The sequence below is a fragment of the Azolla caroliniana genome, unplaced genomic scaffold (genome assembly GCF_043228905.1).
Source record: "Azolla caroliniana isolate FFs.n. ecotype wild unplaced genomic scaffold, voAzoCaro1.0.p SCAF_264, whole genome shotgun sequence".
Classification (NCBI taxonomy): domain Eukaryota; kingdom Viridiplantae; phylum Streptophyta; class Polypodiopsida; order Salviniales; family Salviniaceae; genus Azolla; species Azolla caroliniana.
In genome coordinates this window covers 15,693-42,887 of record NW_028230699.1, presented here as the reverse complement: position 1 = coordinate 42,887, position 27,195 = coordinate 15,693, and the positions used below count along the sequence as shown (strand labels likewise).

General features: G+C 43.5%; 1 protein-coding gene and 1 pseudogene across 1 annotated transcript; both read right to left on the bottom strand.

Moving 5' to 3' along the window:
• Window positions 1–328: 328 nt before the first annotated feature.
• Window positions 329–3,428, bottom strand: LOC147848669 (protein CORTICAL MICROTUBULE DISORDERING 2-like). The gene is made up of 4 exons (XM_087338233.1): window positions 2,180–3,428; window positions 1,668–1,871; window positions 1,482–1,573; window positions 329–1,363 (listed from the first exon to the last, which is right to left on the bottom strand). The coding sequence occupies exons 1-4, from the start codon at window positions 3,290–3,292 to the stop codon at window positions 415–417; spliced, it is 2,358 nt and encodes a 785-aa protein (XP_087194359.1). The 5' UTR covers window positions 3,293–3,428; the 3' UTR covers window positions 329–414.
• Window positions 3,429–13,039: 9,611 nt separating this feature from the next.
• On the bottom strand, window positions 13,040–14,053 carry LOC147848668 (uncharacterized; annotated as a pseudogene).
• Between the last annotated feature and the right edge of the window lie 13,142 nt (window positions 14,054–27,195).

The following is a 27,195-nucleotide window of genomic DNA, read 5'->3' as shown; positions in this document are numbered from 1 at the left end:
AATATATGCAAATCAATGGTTCTAGGGTTCAAGATACCACAACGCACAAACGACTTCACACATGTCTCATCACATTTGATGTGTATCATATTGTGGATGCCAATGAACAAAGACATAGTTATAAAAGGAGCAACTACTACGTTCACACATTGTCGCAAACACGATCAATCATTGTAGACACATACTCTTTAACATGTGCATTGCCAATGGTGAAAAGCACCTTCTATACAAACCCTAAACCACAAGGTGGATGGAACAATGAATGTCAAGTGATTCCAAACACAACAAAGAGCTTTTGAATAGAAGAAAGAGTTGGAGGATTGAAGGATTGAGAAGAATGCCATCCATCCATTTGAGGTTTCACTTCATTACCAAATTACAATCTGAATGATTGAAGGATGGATGATGGTTGGGTCAATGAGGGAGATTGCGGGAGATGATCTGCGATGGGCTACGAAGCACCAAGTGAATGAGGAGGTCGTAAAGCTTCTGCTTCAACCGCGTAGTTCGCTCCTCGAACCCGACATTCTCATTACCACTAATGATGGTATTACTACAGTTGTTGTTCTCCTTTTTCGAGGTTTTCTGCCTCCCCTCCGAGATCGCACGATCCAGCCAATCATTCACTCTCTTCAAATCCGATAACACGGCAGACACGATGTTGTTATCCTCGGGCCAAGTTGCATTGACATTATTAGTCTGGCTTTTCTTCTTCCCAGTGGCTTCCTTGATAGCCACCTTGTATCCACACTCCAGAGCTTCCTCCACAAACTTTAGAAACCATGCCTCGGAATCTCCTTGCAATTGCTTCGCTAATTTCGCAGTCTCTGCGAATCCGTCGCCTTTCGCCCACTCTGTAAGCAGTGAAGACGAAGAAGAGACTCTTCTCGACCCGGGAGATATGTTATTCTCCTGCTTCAATGGCGTCCTCAGTGCCTGGGAATAGTCACTACTAGCTGGGAAGTTTGTGAATGGAAGAAGCCTCGGAGCAACACTGCGAGCAGGAGAAGTGAAAGAGCTCACCTTGTTCTTGCAGCATCTTCCATCCAAACCTTCTTTCGAAGGCGATTTCGGAGGTATAATTTGACCATTACTTAAAGGAGGATATGGCATCAAGCCACTTCCTATGGCTGCACTCACCCACGAATCCGCAGATCGATCCCGCTCCTTGGATACGGTACGAGCCATGCTCTGCTTCTCACCAGCATTCTCATTGTTCTCTGAGTTACCGAGGAGCCTCGCCTCCGCCAATGCATCTGCCACAACTCGAGCTTCCACAAGTGTTTCATGGAAGCTGAAGAACTGATCCACAGTTGGCCCAGGATTGTCAGCCCTTGCAGTTGTACAGAGTTCTGCAAAGTTGCTGATCACAACCACCATAAAAAGGTTGCTTTTCATCATTTATCCATAGAAGAAGAAGAAGAATATAAGATTTCTCAGAACTTAGAAATCAATGCCGCATATTTCATTCATTAACTTACTTCAGGCACTGTACAATGCTCTGGGTAGTTGAGGCCTCTTGCAAAGCTTCCGACGCAGCAAAGGAGGCGGCATGACACCTCTGAATAGCTTTCTGAAACATAAAAGTTAATTTCATAGAGCTGCATCAAACCCACATGAAAAGACAAACCCTGCTCCATGCACCTCACGCAAAAGTTATTACAAACCTTTGCTAGTGCTGGAAGGCCCATTGGTAGCATATCAAGGGTTTTACTTCTCTTTTCTGATCGTCTACCACTGTCCTGAATCCCAGCCGAGGGAGGCGAAGCATCGAGTTCAGGTTGCAAATTTGTTTTTCCAGTAGGAGTACACATAGCTGATCGTGTTTTCACAGATCTTAACTTATGCTTCAAGATGGATCCCTGATCTTCCTGCAAAAAATTACATGTTTGCTTTCATTGTCAATCAATATCCCATGTTTAAGAAAGAAAGCCTACAAGATTATAGCATCCAGATTCAGCATCCTTGAGCTTAGAGATCTACAGCTCGTATGGCATTCAGATTCTAGGGTTCCCATGTACGTTGCATAGCATTCATATTAAAACATTAAAAAATTGTGTGTATAAATATGTATATAGCTTACAGATTTCTGATCCTCTTGTTTGTGATTCAAGTGTGATTGCTTTGGTTGGTTAGATAAGACATGCTCAGATGATAAAGGGAAAAATATGTGGCTCACCGATGAAACATCTTCGTTGAAATAGTTCTCATCTCTGAACTGGACGGTCGGAGAAGATGGATCTGAGACAGTTCTATTATAAGTCAAGGATTGGGTTCCATCCACCACAATCTCACTCAATTTGACCTTATTCACAGATACAGACTTCCTGAGAGAATTGCAACTAAGGATCTTAGTCTCCTCTTTAACACATCCTCTCTGGCTAACCTTCCCCACACTGGCAGCTCTTTTGAGAGCTGGGGAGGATTGTCTGCTGGAGCTCTTAGCCATGACTGGAGATTCAGGAGGAGGGGCTAAAATCGTAGCTTTCCGCACAGATTTCCTGACGTCTGGGCTTGCTTTGGAGAGCTTATCACGAGCACCGACACCTTTTTCAAAGAAAAGGGAGCTCCGCACAGAGAAATCCCTAGCAGGGGAGGCAGAGACAGACCTGGAGTGAGGCACCGGCGAGAACTCAGGAAATATCTTTGTTCTTGTGGCCTGACCTCGCGGAGGCGGCTGCTCTTCTTTGTTCTTCTCTGTCGTATCAGTCAGAGGCGGTCCAGCAGCAACAGACCAAGCGGCCCTGTCGGCGTTCCTTCTGGATCGAGTCACTGGGCTAGGGCAAACCCTAGGGCCTGAGAAATCGGGGAAATTAGCAGAATTAGCAGTGTCTATCTTCAATCTAGATTCAGGGCCGAGGGAGCATCTTCTCTCAGAGGAATCGAGTGAAGCTAATGGATTAGGGTTGAGAAAGTCAAGGGAATCGGATAGGCTGAGCTCCTGAGGCTGCCCGATGAAAGCTTGCTTACCAGGCACGGGTTGGACCCCTCGGAGGATGGGAACAGGGGAGCCAGAATCAAGCCTTTCTACTTGGATGAGCTGCCCGAGCTGGAGCTTGTTGTTGAGGATGAGATGGCCCTGTTCCTCTGCGAGAGACATGTACGTGCAGTGGGAAGAATCGGAGACCTTGATGTAGAAGCCACGGCATGGCCACAGGTGGTCAGATCCAGATATGGCAGGGACAATCCCCACCACTTGTAAGAAGGCGGACCTGTGCGTTCCGGCTACTCTGGCATCGGACCCCATGTTCTCTAGAAGCTTCTGAAGTATGCCTGGGGTGAGAGAGGCCATGATGGCCTTCGGGCGATGGAGGAGCGATGGAAGGAAAAGGAAGGAAGGCTCTAGGGATGGAAGCAGATCAGAGCTGAGGAGCTTTCATGAATTGGAAGGGAAATGAATGGTGGCTCTGCTCTGTGCTCGCTTCTGTCTGTCGTCTTCTTCGCTCACTGATGGATTGATGGTGCAGACAGATACAGAGACAGAGACAGAGACTGTGAGACTGTGTGTGTGTGTGAGAGAGAGAGAGAGAGAGAGAGAGAGAATTTGAAATTTGGAAGGAAGAAGAAAGCCGTTGGGAAATTGGATGATGTGGACAGGAGGGGGAGGCTATGTGTGAAATCACGTGACGCCCTTCCCCCCGTCACGTGATGACACGTGTCTCCCCCCCGTGTCACGTGAGCACCAGCACCGGGACATCGCGTGCGTGTCCGTCCGTCCGTCCGCCGGTCAATGAATGAAGAAGTCTGAAGGACTCCCATCTAGTTTTTGTCAAAAATAAATAATTATTATAATAATAACGACCCATTTATTTAATAATTAATAATGATTACCAATTTTTCAAAAACCTGAAACTTTACATGAGAAAATAAGTTTAATCTACCACGGTAAGTTTTGACTCGGGGAACCATCCTACTACATACATACATATTTTGTTTGCTTTCTCTCTTAGTTCGTTCTATCTATCTATCCATATGAATGTTTTGAGATTTGTAATCATGTGGGGTATATTTCTAAATGAGATGACGTTCTTGAAAGACCTTGTTGAGTATGTCGGTGGCCCTGTAGCATCTATCCATGTGAGCTTGTTTTAGAGTTGATCGATCTTTGGTCGGACCAAGTGTAGGCCCTCATAACCTAAGTAAATAACTCTACGAAGAGCAATCAACCATACGATCTAGAAACAACGAAAAGGCTTCCGCAAAAACGCATAGTTCCGGGGGAAAGTTCAAACAAAGTAAATATATCATACGCATTAAATCAACCCCAAACTGTATATCATGTTATTTTCTTTTTTGTAACTATTGATCGAAATCCCCTTCACCTCCATTTGGCTTCAAATCTTGGTACATGGATGTCAAGATTGTGTCCATTTCATTTAATTTAGGAAAAGCCACACTAGTTGTCTAAAATCCCTTACAATACTTCCTCCATTGTTATTCTTAGGTTGTGGACGTAGAGAATTACAAGCTTTGTCTAGTTTGATTATTGTTTTAAATTGATTGTTTGCCTCAAGTGTCATCTTAAACTAATCGTCAATTAATATTCGTGGATTTTTCCAACCTTCCAAGAATTATGTGTATTTTTTTTGTTTGTTGAACCATTTGATCCTTTGTTCTCGTGAATAAAATATTCAAATTGCACTCTCAAAACTTGCTACCTTTTCTATTAGCACGACTACTTCCTCCATTAACCATGATTCTATCATGAATTGGGTTGAAATGCTAGCTATTGTAAATGGGATGTACCTATTTGGAACAAAGTGTTATGGTGGAGATGAGGCAACCACATCATGGTACATTACTAACTTAGAACATTGTGAGAATACTAAAGACGATCCCGACCGATAGTTAGCATTGCCATGTCAAATGAGTGAGAGCGTTATGATAACCTTAGTCAACAATAATGCTTGTGTTGGGTTAACCTAGATTATTCCGGGCATCGTTGTTGTCTACATAATTTGATAATGTTGAGAGTTCCTATTTAGGACTATTCCCATACAAGGTGTAAAGAAAAATTATGGTACTCATTGTTCTCCTAGGTGTACTTTCAGAAATCTGAATTTTAAGGCAACACTAGTGTGAAAAGAATCAGAGCACGATTTCACCGAGTAGTAAATTGGTCATTTTGCATACTTAATGTCGTGAAAATCTATGCAAAATACCAAATATATATACAACATGTCATCCAAAAAGGCCATGAAGAGATTTCAGCCCACAAACCCTATTATATTTATCTAAAAGTTTAGCCAACAATGTTTATTATAATTTCTCATAACATTTGAACTCACCTTGCACATGGTAACACATGATCACCAAACGACATCCTAGCATGAATGAAAAGTAGTGATCATGCATGGATGCAAGGTGGCATGCATGCACGAATACAATAATGTTATATAAGAGGGTACCTTGGTAATTGATGAACCATTTTGATTCGACAACAATTGTCAACATAATCTTGTAATCTTGGTCTTATTGTTAATAAAGTTTCATTATCCTCTTATTTCTACCTTCATTGTGTATTCTCTTCTAGCATTCCATCCTATTATTAGCTAGGACCCTCACAATTTAAATTAAATTTACCATCTTTTTCTTTTGAGAGTTTTTCGAAGCTTCGTTGTCACAAAGGAGTCCTTAACAATGAAGAGTACATGCACATTCTCTTTGAACTTGATTGTCTATCAACCAAAGTTGTGGCATTGGAGCAAGGGAACTAATGATTGTTGGGAGACTTACAATGACTAAGTGTGGAAAAGGCACCAAAACATTGCGAACTATCGAAATAGATTTTACAACTTGAAGCACTCTATTATCTTTGTAGCAACGATAGTTAAGTTTCAAAAGCCCTCACAAGGAACAAAAGCTCAATTCACCATGAAAGTTTGATGATATTCAATCTTAGTTTTGAGGATTTGTAAATCAAGTACACCTTAATACATGCTCTACCTTTGATTTCCAATATCTCGAATCATCTTAATGGAGCTAACAATTTCTCAAAGATCAATCTACGAGGCACATACAACCTTGTTTGGATTCGTATAAGTGATAGGGGGAAGACGGACATTCAGGTCATTTCGAACACACAATCATGTCCTTTGGTCCTACAAATGCACCGACATTTTTCAATGTTTTTTGGACATCTTCTTAATCATCTACCTAAATGATATATCAGTCTATTCCAAAACACAAGAGAAGCATGATGTCCACGTTTGCAAAGTGTTGTACAACAACTTTGGAGGCCTTTATGCAAAACTAGAGAGGTGTTGCTTTGATGATAACAAAAGAGAATTATTGGGCTATGTCATTTCATTTATTGATATCTAGATGGATACAACTAAAGTTCAAAATATGCTAGATTGACAATTCTCATGTTCTATGCTATATGTCTAGTGTTTTTAGGGTTTGTGATTTTTCACACAAAGATTTATTTGCCTCTCATAGAACTTGCAATTAAAAATTAACCATTTGTATAGTCTACTGAGGCAAAAAAACATTTATTGATTCTAAACAAGTAGTTACATCGACGCCTATTCTAATTGATGTTAATTTAAATAAACCATTTTGAATTGAAGTTGATGCATCTGATTTTGCTCTTAGGAGTGCCCTATCATACCTAAAAAATATCTTAGTAGGAGTGTCCTATCATAACTAAGAGATGTGGACATTTGCATCCAATAGTTCTTCACTCGCAAAAAGTTGAAATTGTTGAGATAAACTACGAAGTTCATGATAAAGAACTCTTGGCCACCATTGTTGATTGTAGGCAATGGCGTAAAGTTTTAGAAGGATCTCCTCTTCAAGTCATTGTGTATAATAATCATAGGAATCTTATATAGTTTCCAAATGTTCTAGTTCTAATTAAGCAACAAGCTTGTTGAGTACATTTTCTCACTCATTTTGATTTCAAGATTAAATATTGGTGTTGAGAATCAAGCTCAAGTTGGTCTAGTGTGTGAACTCACCTTGAGAGTGAATAGACACTCAAACGGTCAAGAGTCACCATTATGTCACCACTTTGTATTCTAGCATTTAGTATGAGTCATAGATTCATATTCTATGACACATAACTTATGAGCTTTCACATTCCCCATGCTCCATGAGTCTTGTAGTTAATGAAGAGAGAGGGTGACTATATAAAGCACCCTCCTCCCAACTTGTATGTTGTTAAGTCTTTCTCCTTTGTTAATATACTTTACCTTGCGTATTCTCTATGTCTTACTCCTTGTCTCTCTCACTCACTCACTCACTCACTCACTCTCTCATACACATACACAACTCATATCTATTTCACTGCATAGAATCCATCTCTTGATTCTTTACAATCGGCATGGTACACAACAAGGAAAAAACATGCTTTATCATGAGCTTTTGCTCGTACCTTATACTTGGACTCGGTGAATCTACCTTTGACCATAAGAAGTTGATTCTTTTGAGGTCAGTGTAACTTCAAGCAACTAAAGTTTTTAAGATGTTGCAAGATTCAAGAATTCTTGAGATAGATGTTTTTGCGCAAGAATTTTTGGATCATGTTGGTCCAAGCCACGCTTCTTGTTGAAAAACACAAAACCTACATGTGAATTATAAAGAATTCAAGTAGCGGAATGGACATTACAAAGGTCTTCTATATATCCAAAGGGGCCCTTTTGCCTCAAAGTGTTAGAGCATTGTCATGATGCTTATATGGTTATACATTTGGGATTCATAAGACATTAGAATTTGTTATGTGGTCATTTTGGTGGCTCGTAACTTCAGGAGAAGGGTGCCTTCTCACAAAGGGGGTCGTAGTGACCTGGCCTTGGCGACTATTTACCAAAAACACAAGTCTCCGCAAAGTTGTAAGATCGTGTATGGGTGTTGACACCTGCCCAATGTTGGAAGGTTAAGGGAGTCATTCACTGTTGGCCTATCTTTGCAATTTTATCGACACAATAGATTTGTACATGCGATACATGTTGTCGAATGAAAATGCATTGGCATCACCCGTATGGCTTACAACAATTACCAACTCCAATAAGACCATGGCAATTTATTTGTTTAGACTCTACTACATATCTCACCTTGAAAGAGCTTTAACATTATTTTGGCCGTGGTTGATGATTTACAAATATGATCCACTTCTTACAATGTAATAAGGGCATAATTAACGAAGAAACAAATCTCCATGTTATGCATGAGCTTTTTTAATATCGTGGTTTTCCAAATAATGTTATTAGTGCTTGTGGTTCATGACTTATCTCAAAATATTGCTAATATTTACTTTCATTACTCAAAATGTATTGCAAACTTTCTTGACACCATCATTAACATACCAATTATCAACATGTGTGTACAAATCAAACGTTGGAGCAAAACATATTCGATGTTTTATTAGCTATAAACAAGATGATTAGACCAACATTATACATCCTTTTGAGCTTCCATACAATAATTTGTACATTTCTCAATTAAGGTGAGATCATTCCTCATATACATTGGTCATCATCCTTGATGGACATGGTTGGGGATCCTTGAAGTTCCCAATAATCCTAGCGTAGAAGATTATCTACTCTGACTACAACAAGTTCAAGTGGGGCTATCAACTTATATACAAAGTGGCCAAACAACACATAAAGCAACTATAGATTGTCCTTCCACATACATTTCTTGTTGGTAGTTGATGGTCCAAACAAACATGGTCCTTCATCTAAGCCAACGCTTGGAACATCATCCCAGAAGGGGAAATGTGTCATTTTTTTATTTTTTTCCTAGAAAATATCCTTTCATTAGTGATAAGCAATTATTGCAATAAAGTTGACCTACCGTCAAGCTACCATTGGTATGTTGCATTCTTCCTTAAGTCCCCTCCCTCAAGGATAAATAGTATCAACACTCCACCACTCCATAACCAAGTTATGTGATTGGTGGTGGGAACAACCATATTGGTGGTGCTAAGCACCATTTCGGTCTTGCATTTTGTAATGTGAGAAAAGAGGCATTCTTCCAATAGGCAATAAATTCGAGGCATTGTAACACTGCAACATCTGTCTCACCTTTAATTTCCTCATACCTTCCTTTCAAGATATGCACCATCTACATCCAGACATTCTGTACACTTTCCACTGGATGAACAGTAGTATTACCAAACACTTTAGAACACCTAGTAGTCCAAATAAACCACATTGTGGTGGTGCATAACAACTCCCATACTTCTTGCATTGCCTTTAACATATAAGGAGCTTCCATATGACTTCGTTGCACCACCTTATCCTTCCTCTTTGAATTCTAATAATTGTGTCATTTGGACATGCCTCATATGGCCACATCATTTGTGCAATTGTAGCCCATACTACCATACCTGACGAAAAACTGCCATCCCTAAACATAAAGGCTAGAGTTCGAAGCATTCTTCTCCAAACTTGTTGTGCAACATGACATTCCCACAAGCAATGTTTCAATGTCTCCATCTGGCAACTACAATAGATGCATGCGGTCGATCCAACTGATTGTTGCAGCCATTGGTCGACTGGTAATGCTCTGTGTATTACTAGCCATTGGAAGACATTTATTTTCATATCTTGCTTCCCTTTCCATAATGTCCTCCAAAACTTTGCATGAATTTGGATGTGACCCCTTGATGGGTCCAAAATTGACTAACCCGTTGTCGTGTTGTTACTCGCTTGCGTGTAGAAAGGCGGGACCACGGGGGTCTTGGACTAGGGAGTGACGGAGTGTAGGAAGCCGCGCTTCACCCTTTCCGGGGCACCCTAGGAGCACACCGGAAGCAATCGAAGGGAGAGAGAGGGAGTGAGCAAGCATGCAACATTGACTCTCGCACGAACATGTACATAAGCAAGAAAGAAACACTAAGACACACACTCGCACACCAACAAAGACCCGAATATGCACAACCACATGTATATGTATTTACAAGACAACGAGATTCAACGCCGACTTCAAGCCGGACCTAGGCCGCAGGAGATACAACCGTTGTCTACTGCCAAGCCGCCGGTCAAGGAGCTCTCGTGCTTGTCGTGCCGAGCGGGGACTTGCACAGAGTACAAGGCAAAAAACTGTAACGCTAGATGCCAAGGCTCGACGCACAGAAACCCGAAGAAGAAGAAGAAGCAGAAGAAGAAACCCTAAAACAAGAGAGAGAGAGAGAGAGAGAGAGAGAGAGAGAGAGAGAGAGAGAGAGAGAGAGAGAGAGAGAGAGAGAGAGAGAGAGAGAGAGAGAGAGAGAGAGTGTCTCTCCGTCTAACGGTATACCCTACTAATACAAAATGGGCAACCCCTCTACAAGGGACCATCCCTTCCTTTTATAGAACAAGGAGAGGGATGCGTTACAATATGGGATAAATCCCGATTTACATGGGATTCTTCGTCCCAACTTAACTCCTATTATTCACACAATTACACGAGGGTGAGTGCACATGGTGCACCCCGCCGATGTAGCCAATATTTCCCGGTTTCCGCCTCTGGACGAAATTCTTCACGACACCGTGGTGTAGTCCTGCGTTGAGGTGCCAAAATGTGTCGACCAATCTTAACCGAGTATCGAAAAAAACCACACCTTTTTTCCGTACGATCAAACGGATCTTTCCACCAAAATTCTCCCGGATCCCATTGCAACCTTATCGAAGGTTTCTTTTCAAAAACTTTCGATTTCCAATGCTCCTTGACTGCATCAACTTGTGGGTCGATGACTTAGATCCATCATAAGCAAGGACCCTTATCTTAGAGAATGTAGCATATTGCATGATCTTTGGTTGTATTGTTGCTCTACATATAATACCATTTTCCTCCACATCATAGTCTTGACATCGTTCGCAAGACAAATGTCACCTTACCCCCACTAGCACTTGAAGCCTCGTAAATGCCCCTTCCCACTTGGGAGTATTAAAGGACCATACCGTAGAGGCTGAGTGCCTCAAAACCTGATTGCACTTGGTCCCACATAATCCTCCCCCCTCTTAAGGAAGAAAAAATTATGATATGTCATTTATATGCAAAGTATGAAAGGATTTCCGTGCCTTGCATCGAGCTTGACCCAATCCAATCTCGTACGGGACCCCAACATGTGCCCTGAGGGCAAATGCATATTTAGATTCCACACTAAGTGTTGTCTCAAGTATTCCTCCTCACATGTTGGTACACCATGTCCCAACCCTTTATGTACATGCTCCCATGCTCTTAGAAGACTATTAACAAATTTGTCTTCCCAATTCCTAGTCATAACATGTTTCTTGTTTGGTATAAAGATCCATCTTATGTTATCACTCCATAATCCACCCATCGGCGGAGCACAAGGATATAATCTTTGCATAAGCAATTGCTTCCAAAGAGCATGTCCTAGTAAAAGGCCACGAACTATTAGCTTTGCTAACAAGGCCATGCATTGGTCTAATGGATCTATAATCCCCAGACCACCGTATTGCTTCGGGGTTATCAATGTACTCCATGCCACCTTCGCTCTTACATGACTCCTATCCTCCCTTGCCCATATAAAATTCCTAACTAGCCTTCGAATTTGTCCAATGCACGATTTTGAAAAGATCCAGGATCAAGCTATATACCACACCGTAGACAATAGCACATGATTGGCAACTATCACTCTCCTAACCAAAGATAGTTTAGCGTGGCTCCACAAGAATAACTTTTTCCTCAAAGTTAATAATAATGGTGCGGCATGTAATTGTGGGACCAAATCAATCCCAACCTGCACTCCAAGATATCAAACCGCAACTCCTCTTTGAGTCCACTAGAAAGTATGATGCGGTGCCCAACAAGGCGGCGGTTCCTTGCTCACCCAAAATGGAACAGTTTTCGCCCAATTTAACTTAGCTCCAGACGCTATACAAAATTGTAACAAAGCCCCTTTTACTTGTTGCAAATTCGTTCGAGTCCCATCCACATATAATGTAGTATCATTTGCCAATTCCGAGTCCAATATATATTGTCCATGCATTGGCATCGCCAACCCATGCAAGCCTATAGATTGTGATGATATAAATACATGCATTGCATCCGCAAACAAAAGGAACAAAAATGGTGCAAGTGGACACCCCTGACGGATGGACATGGTAATGTTAAATCGAGGCCCTACTCAGTCTGCCAACAACACCTGACTATGTGCATTTCTATAAAGACAAGAAACACCCTTAACCCATGTTGTGTTGAAGCGCAAGTGAGGCATAGTACCTTCCAAAAAATTCTAGTCAACCCTATCATACGCTTTCTCAAAATCCAAAAGCAACACGGTTAGGTTTTGTTTGTTTTTCACTGCTATTGCAGTGGCCTCCCAATACGTGAAAACATTATCCATAATACTCCTTTCCTGCATAAATCCAGTTTGCAATACATGAATTATCTTTGGTAGTACCTCTTGTAATCGACAACTAAGCAACTAACAAATATTTTATAACTAGTATTCAAGAGGGTGATCGGCCTCCATTTACGAATATCTTCTGAAACCCCTTTCTGTTTTAGGTATAAGATAAATAAGCCCCTCAGATAACGACATGGGCATCTCTCCACTTTCGAACATATGTTGGTAAGCATCTTTTAAGTCTTTCTTCAGTATCCCCCAATATTTCTTGTAGAATTTAGGTGTAAGTCCATCCACTCCAGGACAACTATTGTTTGATAACAAGTGTAGTGCTTGTTCCAACTCTAACTTTGTAATAGGTGACATCAATGAATCTTGCATTGCTTGAGTAACCTTGGGCTGAATTTCCGCGCATACCTTCATTCTATTTTGTCTATTATCCTCAGAAATAGACTCTTCTGACAGAAGGGTAACATAAAATTTCGTGGCAATTTCCCTCACCGCATTTGGGTCTATTTCAAGTTCGCCATTTTCATTCCGCATACAACAAGTCACATTAGAGACTCTATTGGGACCTTTAATATTAAAAAATTGGCTCGTACATCTATCCCCAATTTGCGTCCATCTTGACGCAGAATTGTGATAACGAAATTGACTACGACATTCTTCCATATGTTGAACCTGTTTTCGGGCTTCTTCAAGATGCAAAGCTACCCATGCACACTCTGGCCGACCCTATTGCAATCTTTGCAAAGATATCAACGTTGCCCTCATCCTTCTTTCCTTTTCCTGATATTCCATAGATTCAGATCTTGATTTCAACGCAAAATATTGTGATAGCTCCCTCAAAGCACAAGCCACCTTGATTGTAATGGGAACATCCATATTATCTTTCTTTCGCCAAATACGTCTCACTTGATAATATTGTCGATCTTCTAACATTACTTTTTCGGGTATCCTAAATCGTATGGACGCCATTTTCAATTGACCAAAGGTTGTCAATAGAACAGGAGAATGATCAGAGAAAGTTGTGCCTGGCATAATCGTGATATTTCCCCCATTTAAGACAAAGGCCTCCCCCACATAAAATCTATCCAATTTTGATAGATTGGTTCCACCATTTCTCCTATCAGAACGTGAGAAGCTAAAGGAATCTTGAGATCTATAAACATTAAGCATATGCCATGCATCCACAATACTCAATTTCAAACACATCCGTTCCTAGACTACTAGTTCCTCTCCATGAATTGTTGCCACACTCCCTCCTTTCATATCATCCGGGTCCTCAAGCATATTAAAATCCCTTGCAACACACCAATGAGACACGTTCGGTAATGCATTTGTAATTTCACACCAAAAGTGTTTCCTAACCGATGCATGATTTGGCGCGTAAATATTCAAGTAACCCCAAGTTGTATGCATATCTTGTAACAAAATATATTGTGCTCTTCCTGGCACAATGATCTCTTTACATATAATACTTGATTTCCAATGATGTGCTATTTCCATACACACCCCGCCTTGTGTACCACTAGTGCCAATAGCTGGAGACCAATACATCTCCCAACTACCAGGTAATATAATGCCATAGTTCATTATTCTTTGCTCATTCAAATGATGTTCTTGAAACATCATAATATCCAACGGCCCATTCGTAAGACTTTTTTGTAATGCTTGCGTTAACCTGCCTCTATATCTTCTATACAAGGGGCCTCCCAAGCCCTGAACATTCCACGCGAGGAGCCTCATTAACAACTGCTAGAGGCCGAACTAGACCCGAGCCTACGAGTCTTAGAGGATGGTTCCATGGAACTTACGCCCCCCCCATCTCCCATAATCACCATTTGGCCTTTGAGCATGTCACAACAGTCTTTACTGAAACGTCAATGATAATGGGCCCGAGCCTTGGGTTGGCTTTCTAGTACCTCATCTTCATGAATATAAACATACGCAAAATCAAACAATATGTCTGAAGGTACATCCAATACAACATACTTGCGGTTCATTGCATCCAAATATGGAACCATTGAACAACTTGCATTCTCCAATTGAAGGTTTTGCACATATTTAAAAAAATGCAAAACTTGTCCTCTCATGGCCAACATAACATTCGGTTGATTCCATACATTTCTCTCATAACTACATAATGGAAAGGAATAACTGACAAATGGGCTTTCCACTTGCTTTTGTCTAAATAAAACATGGACCCTTATTGCAGTGGGTTCATGAACATTCTTAACACCCAAATGTTTTGTAAAATCATGCCCAAAGGGGGTTGCATAATCAAGTATTGAAAAACCACCACTTCTGGTATCCTCCTTCAACATCCCACACATTCTTATCGTGACAACATTATCCAATTTTCGTGAATGTAATGTTCTTTTCGAAGCAAATGTTCTAGTGACACACCCATCATTTGGCTGGATACTACCAACATTTTTCTCCCTTATCTTAGTAGTGGGTGTTGGCTGCTCTTGTATATCAGCTTCTATGTCCAACGCATTGTACGCATTAGGGGTGAGGCATGTCTCTTGCATAAGCACTGTATGTGTCTCACACCCATGCTTAGCCTTTACATTCATCCATTGATTGTCTCTTGTTTCCCATTGTGCCCTTACACCCATACAATTTGAGGCTAGTTTCTCTTGGCAGTTATCTACCCCATGCCCCTCTTGTAATGTGTAGGATATTATTTTCATTTATGTTATATTATAAGAAATTAATGTATATTCCAAATTTCTCTGGAACATTCTAGAAGCTTCAGGACTACTCTTGAGAGCACTATAAAAGGCATTGTTTTGAACCAAATTGGTTCAACGCCAGTCTTAAGCCTCTTAGCCATTTTGTACTTATCCTTCACATAATATATTAGTTGTTATAATCATCTCTCTCTCTCTCTCTCTCTTATCCTCACTATCTGTCTCTCTCTCTCCTCTCCCCTCTCTCTCTCGGGAATCTTACGCAGTCCCGTCCTCTTAGTACTAATAGTACTTCTCTTCTTTAGTACTAATTCTCTCTATGCTTTAGTACTATTCAAGATAGTTTGAACCAATTTTCTCCTCAAGCTTACTTGTCGTTCTCCCTCATCTTCCTACCCTTTTCCCTATACTATGGCTATTGTTAGTGCCCAAGAATATCAATCCGTTTTCTTCGAGCTACAATGCCTAAAAGAAAAATTTGTTGCCTTGGAACAAGAAAACCAATGGTTGATAGGGTATCTGCAACAAATCGCTCTAGAAAAACAACAAACGTAGCAACAACATGGGGAGTTAGCGTTAGGGGTACAACAACTCGAAGCAACATTGCAACAACAAGGATCAAGTCCCCAAGGATTTCATAAAGAGCTGAAGATTGGACTTCCTGTGAAATTTGATGGAACATTGTCGTGCCTTTCGGCTCCGGATCGTTGCGTGAGTCGGGTGGGAACCGCCGAGGTTTTGGACTAGGAGGAAGAGGAATACAACTTAAGGCTAGTTATGAATAGTAGAAAGAGAAGTAAGACAGCAATCTCGTGAATCCCACGAGTTTAGTGTATTTAAAACAATATTTAGTTTATAAGAGTAATTTAGATGGCAAAATTCGTGAATCCCCATGAATATATTAGATTGATCAATCCTTGTATATTAATCAACAACCTTATACATATTTCTCTCCTCCTTATATAGAGATGGAAGAGGCTAAGCATGGCTTCATGCTTTTTCACCAAAAGTGTCCATGCACACTAAATGTGCATGTGATGCTTTGTTATTTCCTAAATATAGGGCTCATGCACGCTAGATGTGCATGAGTCACTTTTAATGTCACGTGTAAATAAAATATTCACACCCTAAAGAATACATGATTTTTACCTTTTAATAAAGGTATGTGTAAATAAAGGTCTTATATGTATTAAATCTATATGTATAATACTAAAGATAAGTTATTATAATGGTAAAGTTGGGGTTTATCTATGTGGAGGTGCAAGGTTCGAATCTTGCCCTATGCACGTGATAAATGTTTTGATATATTATTTATTTATTTATATGTATCTAAAATCGGATATATTATTTTATGGTTTTCACGTAGTGTGTGGAATACACTACGACAACGTGATCGCAATTCAGGGGATTCCTTAATCAGGTACGATTAGTCATCCAAATGCATCCTTCCCGATACCCCACTGATGCATCCCGAGTCGGCCTAATAGGCACGTTGCTTAGTGGCTCAACCTTAGCATGGTTCGCTTTGCTTCTAGAAAAACAATCGCCCTTGCTTAATAACTTTGAAGATTTTATTAGTGAGTTTAAAGCTTGCTTTGGAGACACCGATAGCATCAGGACAACGATCAACAAGATCCGACGATTGTGTCAAGGCGATTGTCCAGCCTCTACCTACGCGGCGGATTTCCGTCTACTCGCCTCCGATATCCCCTGGGATGATCATGCACTAATGGAGCAGTTTCGCTACGGCTTGCGAAACGATGTAAAAGATTTACTTTTAACCTTCCCTGAAGAACCAAAATCTCTTACGGAGGCAATCAGTCGAGCGGTCCGATGTGACAACCGCCTTTTCGAATGACGTTCCGAACGTCAATTACAAATACCACGCTCTCGGCCGGAGCTCACATACGCCTCAGTTGCGGCTAAAGCGTTCACACGCGACGTACCTCAAGCAAATACTCTGACACCGATGGAGATTGACACCATGCGTCGACGTGGCCCATTATCGGAAGAAGAAAAGCAACGACGTCGTGCATATCGATTATGTCTTTATTGCAGTGGACCAGGGCATATCGCAATCAATGGTCCCCATAGGCCAAGAAGACAGGTAAATCAAATCATAGCCTGTACTAAACCCGAGTCAATTTTTCCCTTAGGAGTGTCTGATAGTATTAATAATACTAATAGAGTGTCTGATAGTATTAATAATACTAATAGAGTGTATGATAGTATTAATAGTACTAATAGCCCAAGTATCTCAAACAAATTTGAAATCCTTAGTCAATTAGATGAAGAGTTAAACAATTGAGTCCAGCCAAAATAGGAGCCGTTTGGCTGGACAACCCTAGATCTGTACAGCCCATTAGTGGTTCCATTACCTCCAAGCAAGTTAGCAATGTGTTCCTAGCCCAAGTCATGGTTAGTACTAAAAGTACTCCCCCAGTACAAGTCCTAGCACTTTTAGATACCAGAGCCAATTCCTATTTTATGGATCGAAATTTTGCCCAAGCTTCTTAGATATCCTTAAGAAAACTTCCTTGCCCCGCATCTGTAGTAGTCATTGATGGTCGTCCCATTGCTTCCGGGAATATTGTAGAAGAGTAAGAACCCATTCAGGTTGTCATAGGTAGTTTTGTGTGTGTAGTATCATTTAATATAATTAGTAGTCCAGAGCATCCCATTGTCTTGGGATTACCTTGGTTTGAACTACATAATCCAGACATAGATTGGAGAACAAGAGAAGTTCGATATCGACAACCCCAAGAATCTACTCATCGAGTTTCGACCATTTCACTACGTCAACTACGCGAAGAAGGACACAAGGAGGCAATGTTCCTATTTGCCATATTAGTACATCCTTCCAGCAATATTAAGGAGGAATCCTTAGTGCAACTTCTGGCGAAATATCATCCTTATGTCGACGTATTTGACAAGGTAAAAGCCGGTACTCTTCCTCATCATGGTCCCTACGATTGTCCCTATGATTTACAACCAGAAGCAGAGCCACCATGGGGACCAATCTACAACTTGTCACTCACCGAGTTAGAAGTCCTTCAAGCCTACATAGAGGAGAATTTGGCAAGCAGGTTTATTCGTCATTCAAAATCTCCGGCCGGAGCACCCATCTTCTTTGTCAAGAAGAAAGATGGATCACTTCGTCTCGTCGTTGATTACCGTGGCTTAAATAATGTGACCATTCGGAATAGGTATGCACTTCCTCTTATATCAAGTCTTTTAGAGTGAGTTAATGGTGCCAAGTTTTTTACAAAAATCGATCTACGAGGAGCGTATAACTTCGTGCGGATCCGACTGGGAGATGAATGGAAGACCGCCTTTCGTGACAGGAACACACGCTCCGGATGAACAACGCTCGGCCACAACCGAGCTTAGGATAAAACACAAAAAACGGGTAATGTACGCACAACACAGTGAAGAGAAGAGTACACATGATGTTTACGTGGAAATCCCAAACCAGGGAAAAACCACGGTAGCCCACAGACTACAAACTATCACTATATCATAATGTACAATAGTAATGCACCGAGGCAACGACCTCGAGCTTGCTATCTTCGCCACAGGCGGCGGTTACAACAGAGGCAACGACCTCTTCCTCTCTCTCTCTCTCTCTCTCTCTCTCTCTCTCTCTGTACACGGTTGCACTCAAATCTTGCACCAACAAGAAAGACAACTACAACAGCGAGCATTCTAAGTTTGTCCTAAGTCATATTTATACTAATATGACTTTTCGGCTATTTACAAATATAGCCCCGATGGACTCGCAGAAAACATATTTACGAATATGTCTCTTCATCCGGTGAGCACTTCTCACTGGGCCTTCACCATCCGGCTCTTGCCGGGTACTCGTCATCCGGTTCTCACCGGGCCTTCCGTTGCCGGGTACTCCACATCCGGTTCTCACCGGGTCTTCCGTTGCCGGGTACTCCACATCCGGTTCTCACGGGGCCTTCCGTTGCCGGGTACTCCACATCCGGTTCTCACCGGGCCTTCCGTTGCCGGGTACTCCACATCCGGTTCTCACGGGGCCTTCCGTTGCCGGGTACTCCACATCCGGTTCTCACCGGGCCTTCTGTTGCCGGGTACTCCACATCCGGTTTCGGCCTCGGCCGAGGTTGCTCATGAACACTGTTCTTCTCACTTCCCATCCGGAGGGACCTGTTTCTTAACAAACTCCCCCTTCACTTCGGCATGGGATGTCTTACTAGTCCGATCCGCTTCCGACATGCATCCAGCTTGTCGGGTATCAAAACTTTGGTCAGCATATCTGACCCGTTCTCGGCCGTGTGGATCTTCGTCAGTGCGAACTCTCGATCTTCTACTCGCTCCCGGATCCAGTGATACCTACGCTGGATGTGCTTAGTCCTGGAATGGTACGAAATGTTTTTAGGAAGGTGGATGGCACTTTGACTGTCGCAATAGAGTCGGTATTCATCTTGCCGGATACCGAGCTCTCCAATGAAGTCCTTCATCCATAGTATTTCCTTGCCGGCTTCCACAGCCGCCATGTACTCCGCTTCCGTGGTTGACAACGCAACCGTCTTCTGCAGCCTCGATTGCCACGAAACAGCTCCCCCTGCATATTGCATTACATACCCGGATGTAGATCGGCTGGTATCCACATCAACCGACATGTCCGAATCGGTAAAACCGTCAAGGTGAGGTTTACTAGAGCCGAATTGGAGACACATGTTCGAAGTGCCCTTCAAGTACCGGAGTATCCATTTGACCGCGTTCCAGTGCTCCTTGCCGGGATTGCTCATAAACCGGCTCACCACTCCGACTGTGTATCCAATATCCGGTCGAGTACACACCATTGCGTACATCAAGCTCCCGACGGTAGAGGCATATGGAACCTTCATCATATTAGCCTTCTCTGCTTTCGTCTTCGGGCTTTGCTTACCGAATAATCTACAGTTTGCCGGGAGTGTCGATCCGACCGGTTTCGCTTCTAACATGTTGAACCGCTGAAGCACCTTTGTCACGTACTTCTCTTGTGACAGCCACAATTGCTTCATTGGCCGGTTTCGGATGATATGCATCCCCAACATCTGTCTTGCCGGACCCAAGTCTTTCATTGCGAAAGTTCGGTTGAGAGCCTTCTTCAGCATCCGTATTCTGGCTTGGTCCCGTCCGACGATCAACATGTCATCCACGTACAAAAGGAGTATCAGGAAGTCGCCTCCTTCGAACTTCTTCACAAACACGCAGTGATCGGCCTGCGTCTTGTGGTACCCTTGATCGGTCATGAAGGAGTCGAACTTCCGGTACCATTGTCGGGGAGCCTGCTTTAGTCCGTACAGGCTCTTCTTCAACCGGCATACCAAGTGCTCCTTCCCTTTCTCCACGAATCCTTCCGGTTGCTGCATGTAGATCTCCTCTTCAAGGTCACCGTGAAGGAATGTCGTCGTCATGTCCAACAGCTCTACCTCGAGGTCCATGCTTGCCGCTATACTCAGCACCGTCCGGATGGAGGTCATCTTTACTACCGGGGCAAAATATCTCGTCGAAGTCCACACCCTTCTTCTGTTGGAACCCCTTCACCACGATCCTTGCTTTGTATCTCAGGGGGTTGCCGGCATCTCCCGGTTTCAACTTGTACACCCACTTGTTTCAGAGTGCCCGCTTTCCTTTAGGCAACTCCACCAATTCGTACGTATGGTTCTCATGCAAGCAATCCATCTCATCCTGCATGGCACTTAACCATTTGCGGATGTGGGCGTCACTTTTAGCTTCCTCGAAGCTTTCTGGCTCCCCCTCATCGGTCAGCAGCACATGCTCTGCATCCGAAAATCTCCGAGGGGCCCTTCTCTCTCTGAGAGGATATCTCCGTCTTTGGGCTTCGGTAACTAGCTCCTCCATTTGCTCTTCATCTGAATCCGATTCGGGGTCTTGGCCGGTTCCGGTTTCAGCTTCCTCTACTTCTTCTTCTACCGGTTCGGTATCCTCACCGTAACTGGCGTGTTCATCGAGTGCTAATCGGTCTCTTGCCGGTTGGGTCTGGTCATCGTAGAATCGATCCTTATCGGTCGACTCAGAGTTCATTACCTTCTTCTCCGACTCCCAGTCAGCGAGCGTCTTGTCCTCCATGAAGATAATATCTCGACTCCGGAACACCTTCTTGTCGACCGGGTCCCACACTCGGTAACCGAACTCATCGTCGCCGTAACCGAGGAATATACATGGCCGGGTCTTTGGATCCAACTTTCCTCTCCGGTCCTTAGCAACATGCACGTACGCGAGACACCCAAACACCTTCATATGCCGGTAGGACACTTCCTTACTGGTCCACATCTTCTACGGTGTGTCTCCATCGAAGGGCACTGAGGGTGATCTGTTTATCACATACGTCGTTGTCGACAGCGCCTCAGCCCAAAACGTCTTGGGTAATTTTGCATGCGCCAACATACTCCGGACCCTCTCCATTATGGTTTGGTTCATCCTCTCGACCAACCTGTTTAGTTCTGGCGTCTTCAGCACGGTAAATTCGAGCCGTATTCCCTTCGAGCGACAATACTCCTTGAATTGCCCCCGGTATTCACCTCCGTTATCTGCTCGAACCGCCTTCAGCTTCCAACCAGTTTCTCTTTCCACTCTCGCGTGGAGCTCTTTGAAGATGGATAACACCTGATCCTTTGTCTTCAACGGTGTGGCCCACAGCTTCCAGCTGTGGTCATCTATGAACGTCACGAAGTACTGCGATCTGGCATGTGACTTCATGTCCACTTGACACACATCAGTATGCACCAACTCTATTGGTGCATTATGTCTCATCGGTGGCCTTTGTCGGAAGGAGGTTCGGTTTTGTTTATCGGCCAGACAATCAATGCACTTCTCCAAGTGCACGTTCTTCACTGGAATGAGGTTGTCATCTGCAAGCCTCTTCATCCCCTTCTCGCTCATGTGACACAGCCTCTTGTGCCACAGCTCACTGGCAGTGTCGGATGCCACGTTCACTTCTTCAAGGCATAACTGAGCAGTCATCAGGTACAACGTGTTTACTTTCCGGGCCCGAGCCACAATGAGGCTCCATTTGCTGAACTTCATAATACCGTTCTGGATGCTACCCGTGTAGCCTTCATCATCTAGCTGACCGACTGATATAAGATTCAGACGAACCTCCGGAATGTGTCAGACATCCTTCAACAACAGCTTGCATCCGGTTGGTGTTGTCAACCACACGTCTCCTATGCTGACAATTCAGCATGTACCTTCATTCCCCATCCGGACACAACTGTGATCACTGGCTGAGTAAGATGAGAAGCATTTCTGGTCCGGGGTAAGGTGGAACGACGCTCCGGAGTCGACCACCCAGGTCATCTCGCCGCCGGCAAGGTTTAGCTCACTCTCCTCGGTGATGAGCATCAACTCTTCTTCACTTGCTGCGATTTCCGTCGTTCCCTTCCGGTACGGCCCCCTCCAGTCTTTACCGTTCCGGTCCGGTGTCCGCTTCAAATCGGTACCGTCGGTTTCCTTGTCTTTTCGGAAGTGCCGACAGTTCTTTTGGAAGTGTCCCGGCTTGCCGCAATAGAAGCAAGTAGGCCTCCCCCCCGACTTTCCCGGTTCTGGGGGCTACGGTTCCTTTGTCTTCCGCGTTCCGATTCGGTAAGGAGTGCTTTGGAGTCGGAGCTTGTATCCTTATCTTTCCGACGCGCCTCCTCATCTAGCAAGCTCGACTTCACTCTTGCTAGGGATAAACGTTTCACTTCCGGCCCGGCATTGCCCAAGGTGACAACCAACGTCTCCCAGCTATCTGGGAGGGAACCAAGCAGGAGTAGCGCTAGTACCTCATCGGCGAGAGGTACTTCCAATGATGTTGCTTGGTGGATCAGCCCATGGAAGGCATTCATGTGCTCCGCCATGCTGGAGCCATCTTGGTACCGGAGTCTTACTAGCTTCCGAAATACCGAAACCTGATTAACAACATTTTTGTTTTGAAAGATAATGTCGATCTTCTCCCAAAGCTCATGAGCCTTGCTCTCTTCATTGAAGTTGTTGTATAGACTCATGTCAATGAAGCACACCGTATGTAAGCCGTTGTCTTCATGTGCATCACCTCCCATATCGTGGCGTCGATTTTGTCCGGTCTCTTGTCCCCGAACTGAACTGGCAACCAAAGATCTTTGACCACGAGCATGTCCCTCATCTTCGACTTCCACGCGGAATAGTTGGAGCCGGTGAGCTTGAACATGCCTCCCAACGATTCATCCATTTTCTGTGTCGTTTCGCTCTGATACCACTTTGACAGGAACACATGCTCCGGATGAACAACGCTTGGCCACAACCGAGCTTAGGATAAAACACAGAAAATGGGTAATGTACGCACAACACAGTGAAGAGAAGAGTACACAAGATGTTTACGTGGAAAACCCAAACTAGGGAAAAACCACGGTAGCCCACAGACTGCAAACTATCACTATATCATAATGTACAATAGTAATGCACCGAGGCAACGGCCTCGAGCTTGCTATCTTCACCACAGGCGGCGGTTACAACAGAGGCAACAACCTCTTCCTCTCTCTCTCTCTCTCTCTCTGTACACGGTTGCACTCAAATCTTGCACCAACAAGAATGACAACTACAACATCGAGCATTCTAAGTTTGCCCTAAGTCATATTTATACTAATATGACTTTTTGGCTATTTACAAATATAGCCCCAATGGACTCGCAGAAAACATATTTACGAATATGTCTCTTCATCCGGTGAGCACTTCTCACCGGGCCTTCACCATCCGGCTCTTGCCGGGTACTCGTCATCCGGTTCTCACCGGGCCTTCCATTGCCGGGTACTCCACATCCAGTTCTCACCGGGTCTTCTGTTGCCGGGTACTCCACATCCAGTTCTCACCGGGCCTTCCGTTGCCGGGTACTCCACATCCGGTTCTCACCGGGCCTTCCGTTGCCGGGTACTCCACATCCGGTTCTCACGGGGCCTTCCGTTGCCGGGTACTCCACATCCGGTTCTCACCGGGCCTTTCGTTGCCGGGTACTCCACATCCGGTTCTCACTGGGGCTTCCGTTACCGGGTACTCCACATCCGGTTCTCACCGGGCCTTCCGTTGCCGGGTACTTCACATCCGGTTTCGGTCTCGGTTGAGGTTGCTCATGAACACTGTTCTTCTCACTTCCCATCCGGAGGGACCTGTTTCCTAACATTTCGCACACAGTATGGGCATTTCGAATATACTGTTATGCTGTTCGGTCTCTTGTAGTCTTCCAACACATGGCAAATGATATATTCAGAGACCTCTTGGATATCTGTTTGATCATCTATCTGGATGATCTATTGATTTATTTGAAGACCCAAGAAGAGCACAATTCTCATGTACTATTAGTACTAAATCGACTATGCGAGAATGGTCTTTAGGCCAAGCTAGAAAAATGTAGCTTTGACTGCAAGCAAGTGGAGTTTCTAGGTTACGTTATCTCCTCAAAGGGCATCTCCATGGATCCAGCTAAAGTCCAAACTGTGCTAGAGTGGAAAATTCCACGGTCAGTACAAGATGTACAATGTTTTCTAGGTTTTGCTAACTTCTACCGCAAGTTTATACAAGATTACTCGAAGATTATTTTACCTCTCACACAACTTACGAGGAAGGGACAAGCATTTCTTTGGTCCAATGAAGTGAACATGGCTTTTCGGCATCTTAAGAAAGCCTTTACATCAACACCTATTCTAGCTCATGTGAATACAAGCAAACCATGGAGGCCGACGCATCAAATTTCGCCCTCGGTAGCATCCTTTCTCAACAAGGAGATAAAGAAGAGTTACATCCTGTGGCTTTCCATTCACGCAAATTCGATGCTGCGGAAATCAACTATGAAATACATGACAAAGAGTTATTATCCATCGTGGATTCATTTGTGCAATGGGGGCATTTTTTGGAGGGCTCTCCACATCAGGTCATCGTCTTCAGTGATCACAAAAACCTTGCTTATTTCCAGAACGCTCGTGTGCTAAATCGACGACAAGCTAGGTGGGCTCAATTCCTCACACGTTTTGATTTCAAAATCGCACATCGACCGGGGAAGCAGCAAGGAAAGGCAGATGCACTATCACGACGTTCATAACTTGCACCTCGTCCTGGTGATCCAACGTTCGATAATCAAAAGCAAGTAATCTTGGGACCAACACGATTGCACACAACGCGGATTTTTCACACCCCAATAGATTTCCAGATTACCGACACCATACATGCAAACTTGAAGACGACAATTTTGCTCAAGACATTCTGGCGCACATTGATACCTCTCGAGCATCCTGTTCCCAGTCTCAACAACCAGGTATGGACTACCGACAATTCGAATATCATGATGGTTTGTTATTCTTTAAAAAGCTTGTATATGTCCCTGATTTCTCATGTCGCCTTCAAATCGTCCAAAGTTGTCACGACACCCATATGACGGGACATTTCGGTAGCACTAAGATGTTGGATCTAGTTCAACGATCCTTTTGGTGGCCCCATATGCGACGTTTTGTCGACGACTACGTTCAGACCTGTGATGCTTGCTGCAGAGCAAAGATGCCACGACACCATCCATACACCTTGTTGGAACCCTTACCGATTCCAAGTAAGCCGTGGCAGTCTATTTGTTTTGACTTTATCACAGATTTGCCGGTCTCAAAGGGGTTCGATGCTATCTTAACCATCGTCGATCAATATACGAAGATGACACATTTTGTGCCATGTACTAAGGCCATCACTAGCGAGGACACTGCCGCCCTTGTCATGCGTGAGGTATTTCGGCATCATGGCCTTCCAGACAGTATCATTAGTGACCGAGGACCGCAATTCGTCTCCAAATTTTGGCAGCATCTCTTCAAGATGCTCAAGGTCTCTTGCAACCTCTCCTCCGGCTACCATCCTCAGACCGATGGGCAGGTGGAATGAACAAACCAAATGCTGGAGCAATATCTTCGGTGTTTCCTGAGTTATCAACAAGACGATTGGGCCGAGATTCTCCACTTTGCAGAGTTTGCGTATAATAATGTTGTTCACTCCTCGACTCGAGTCTCCCCATTCTATGCTTATACCGGTTCTCATCCTCGCTGGTCGATGATCGACACCTCGGAGCTACCTACCAATCCTCGTGCCGAGGATCATTTGGAGAGACTCCACAAGATCCAGATGGATCTCTCTACTCATCTTCGTCATGCTCAACAGACACAGAAGACTTACACGGATCGTCATCGGCTTCCCTCCTCTTTTGCCATCGGAGATCAAGTATGACTTTTACGTCGTCACATCATGACTACTCGACCGTGCGACAAGTTGGATTATCGACGACTCGGTCCTTTCCGTATTACCGGTAAGGTTAATGATGTCACGTTCCGCCTTGATCTTCCTCCGCATCGTCGGATACATCCGGTCTTCCATAGTTCTCTTCTTGAACCTTATAAAGAAAACACATTCCCGATCGTGTTACACCACTGCCGCCCCCGCTTGAGTTAGACACCGGCCCGGAGTATGAAGTTGCTACAAATTTATTATTTGGTTGATTGGCTCGGCTATAGTCCGAGCGAATGTACTTGGGAGCCCGTCGAGCATGTCGTCAATGCTTAGGATCTTCTTGCTGATTTTCACTGACAGTATCCCGACAAACCCGGTCCTCAATCAACGTCGACTCGTTCCACTCGTTGTCTTAAGGGGGGGATAGTGTCATCATATGGCAAGACTCAAACCCATGACCTTATGGTATATGGGTCGAGCTCTTAACCATCACACCATCTATTGTAATGTGTAGGATATTATTTTCATTTATGCTTTATTATAAGAAATTAATGTATATTCCGGATTTCTCTGGAACATTCTAGAAGCTTCAGGACTACTCTTGAGAGCACTATAAAAGGAGGCACAAGGCATTGTTTTGAACCAAATTGGTTCAACGCCAGTCTTAAGCCTCTTAGCCATTTTGTACTTATCCTTCACATAATATATGAGTTGTTATCATCATCTCTCTCTCTCTCTCTCTCTCTCTCTCTCTCTCTCTCTCTCTCTCTCTCTCTCTCTCTCTCAAATCTTACGCAGTTCCGTCCTCTTAGTACTAATAATACTTCTCTTCTTTAGTACTAATTCTCTCTCTTCTTTAGTACTATTCCTGACAGTTCCGATCCTCAAAGCTATCTCTCCAAACATCGGTAAATACTCCTTACGTAATCCCAGGAAGACGATCGT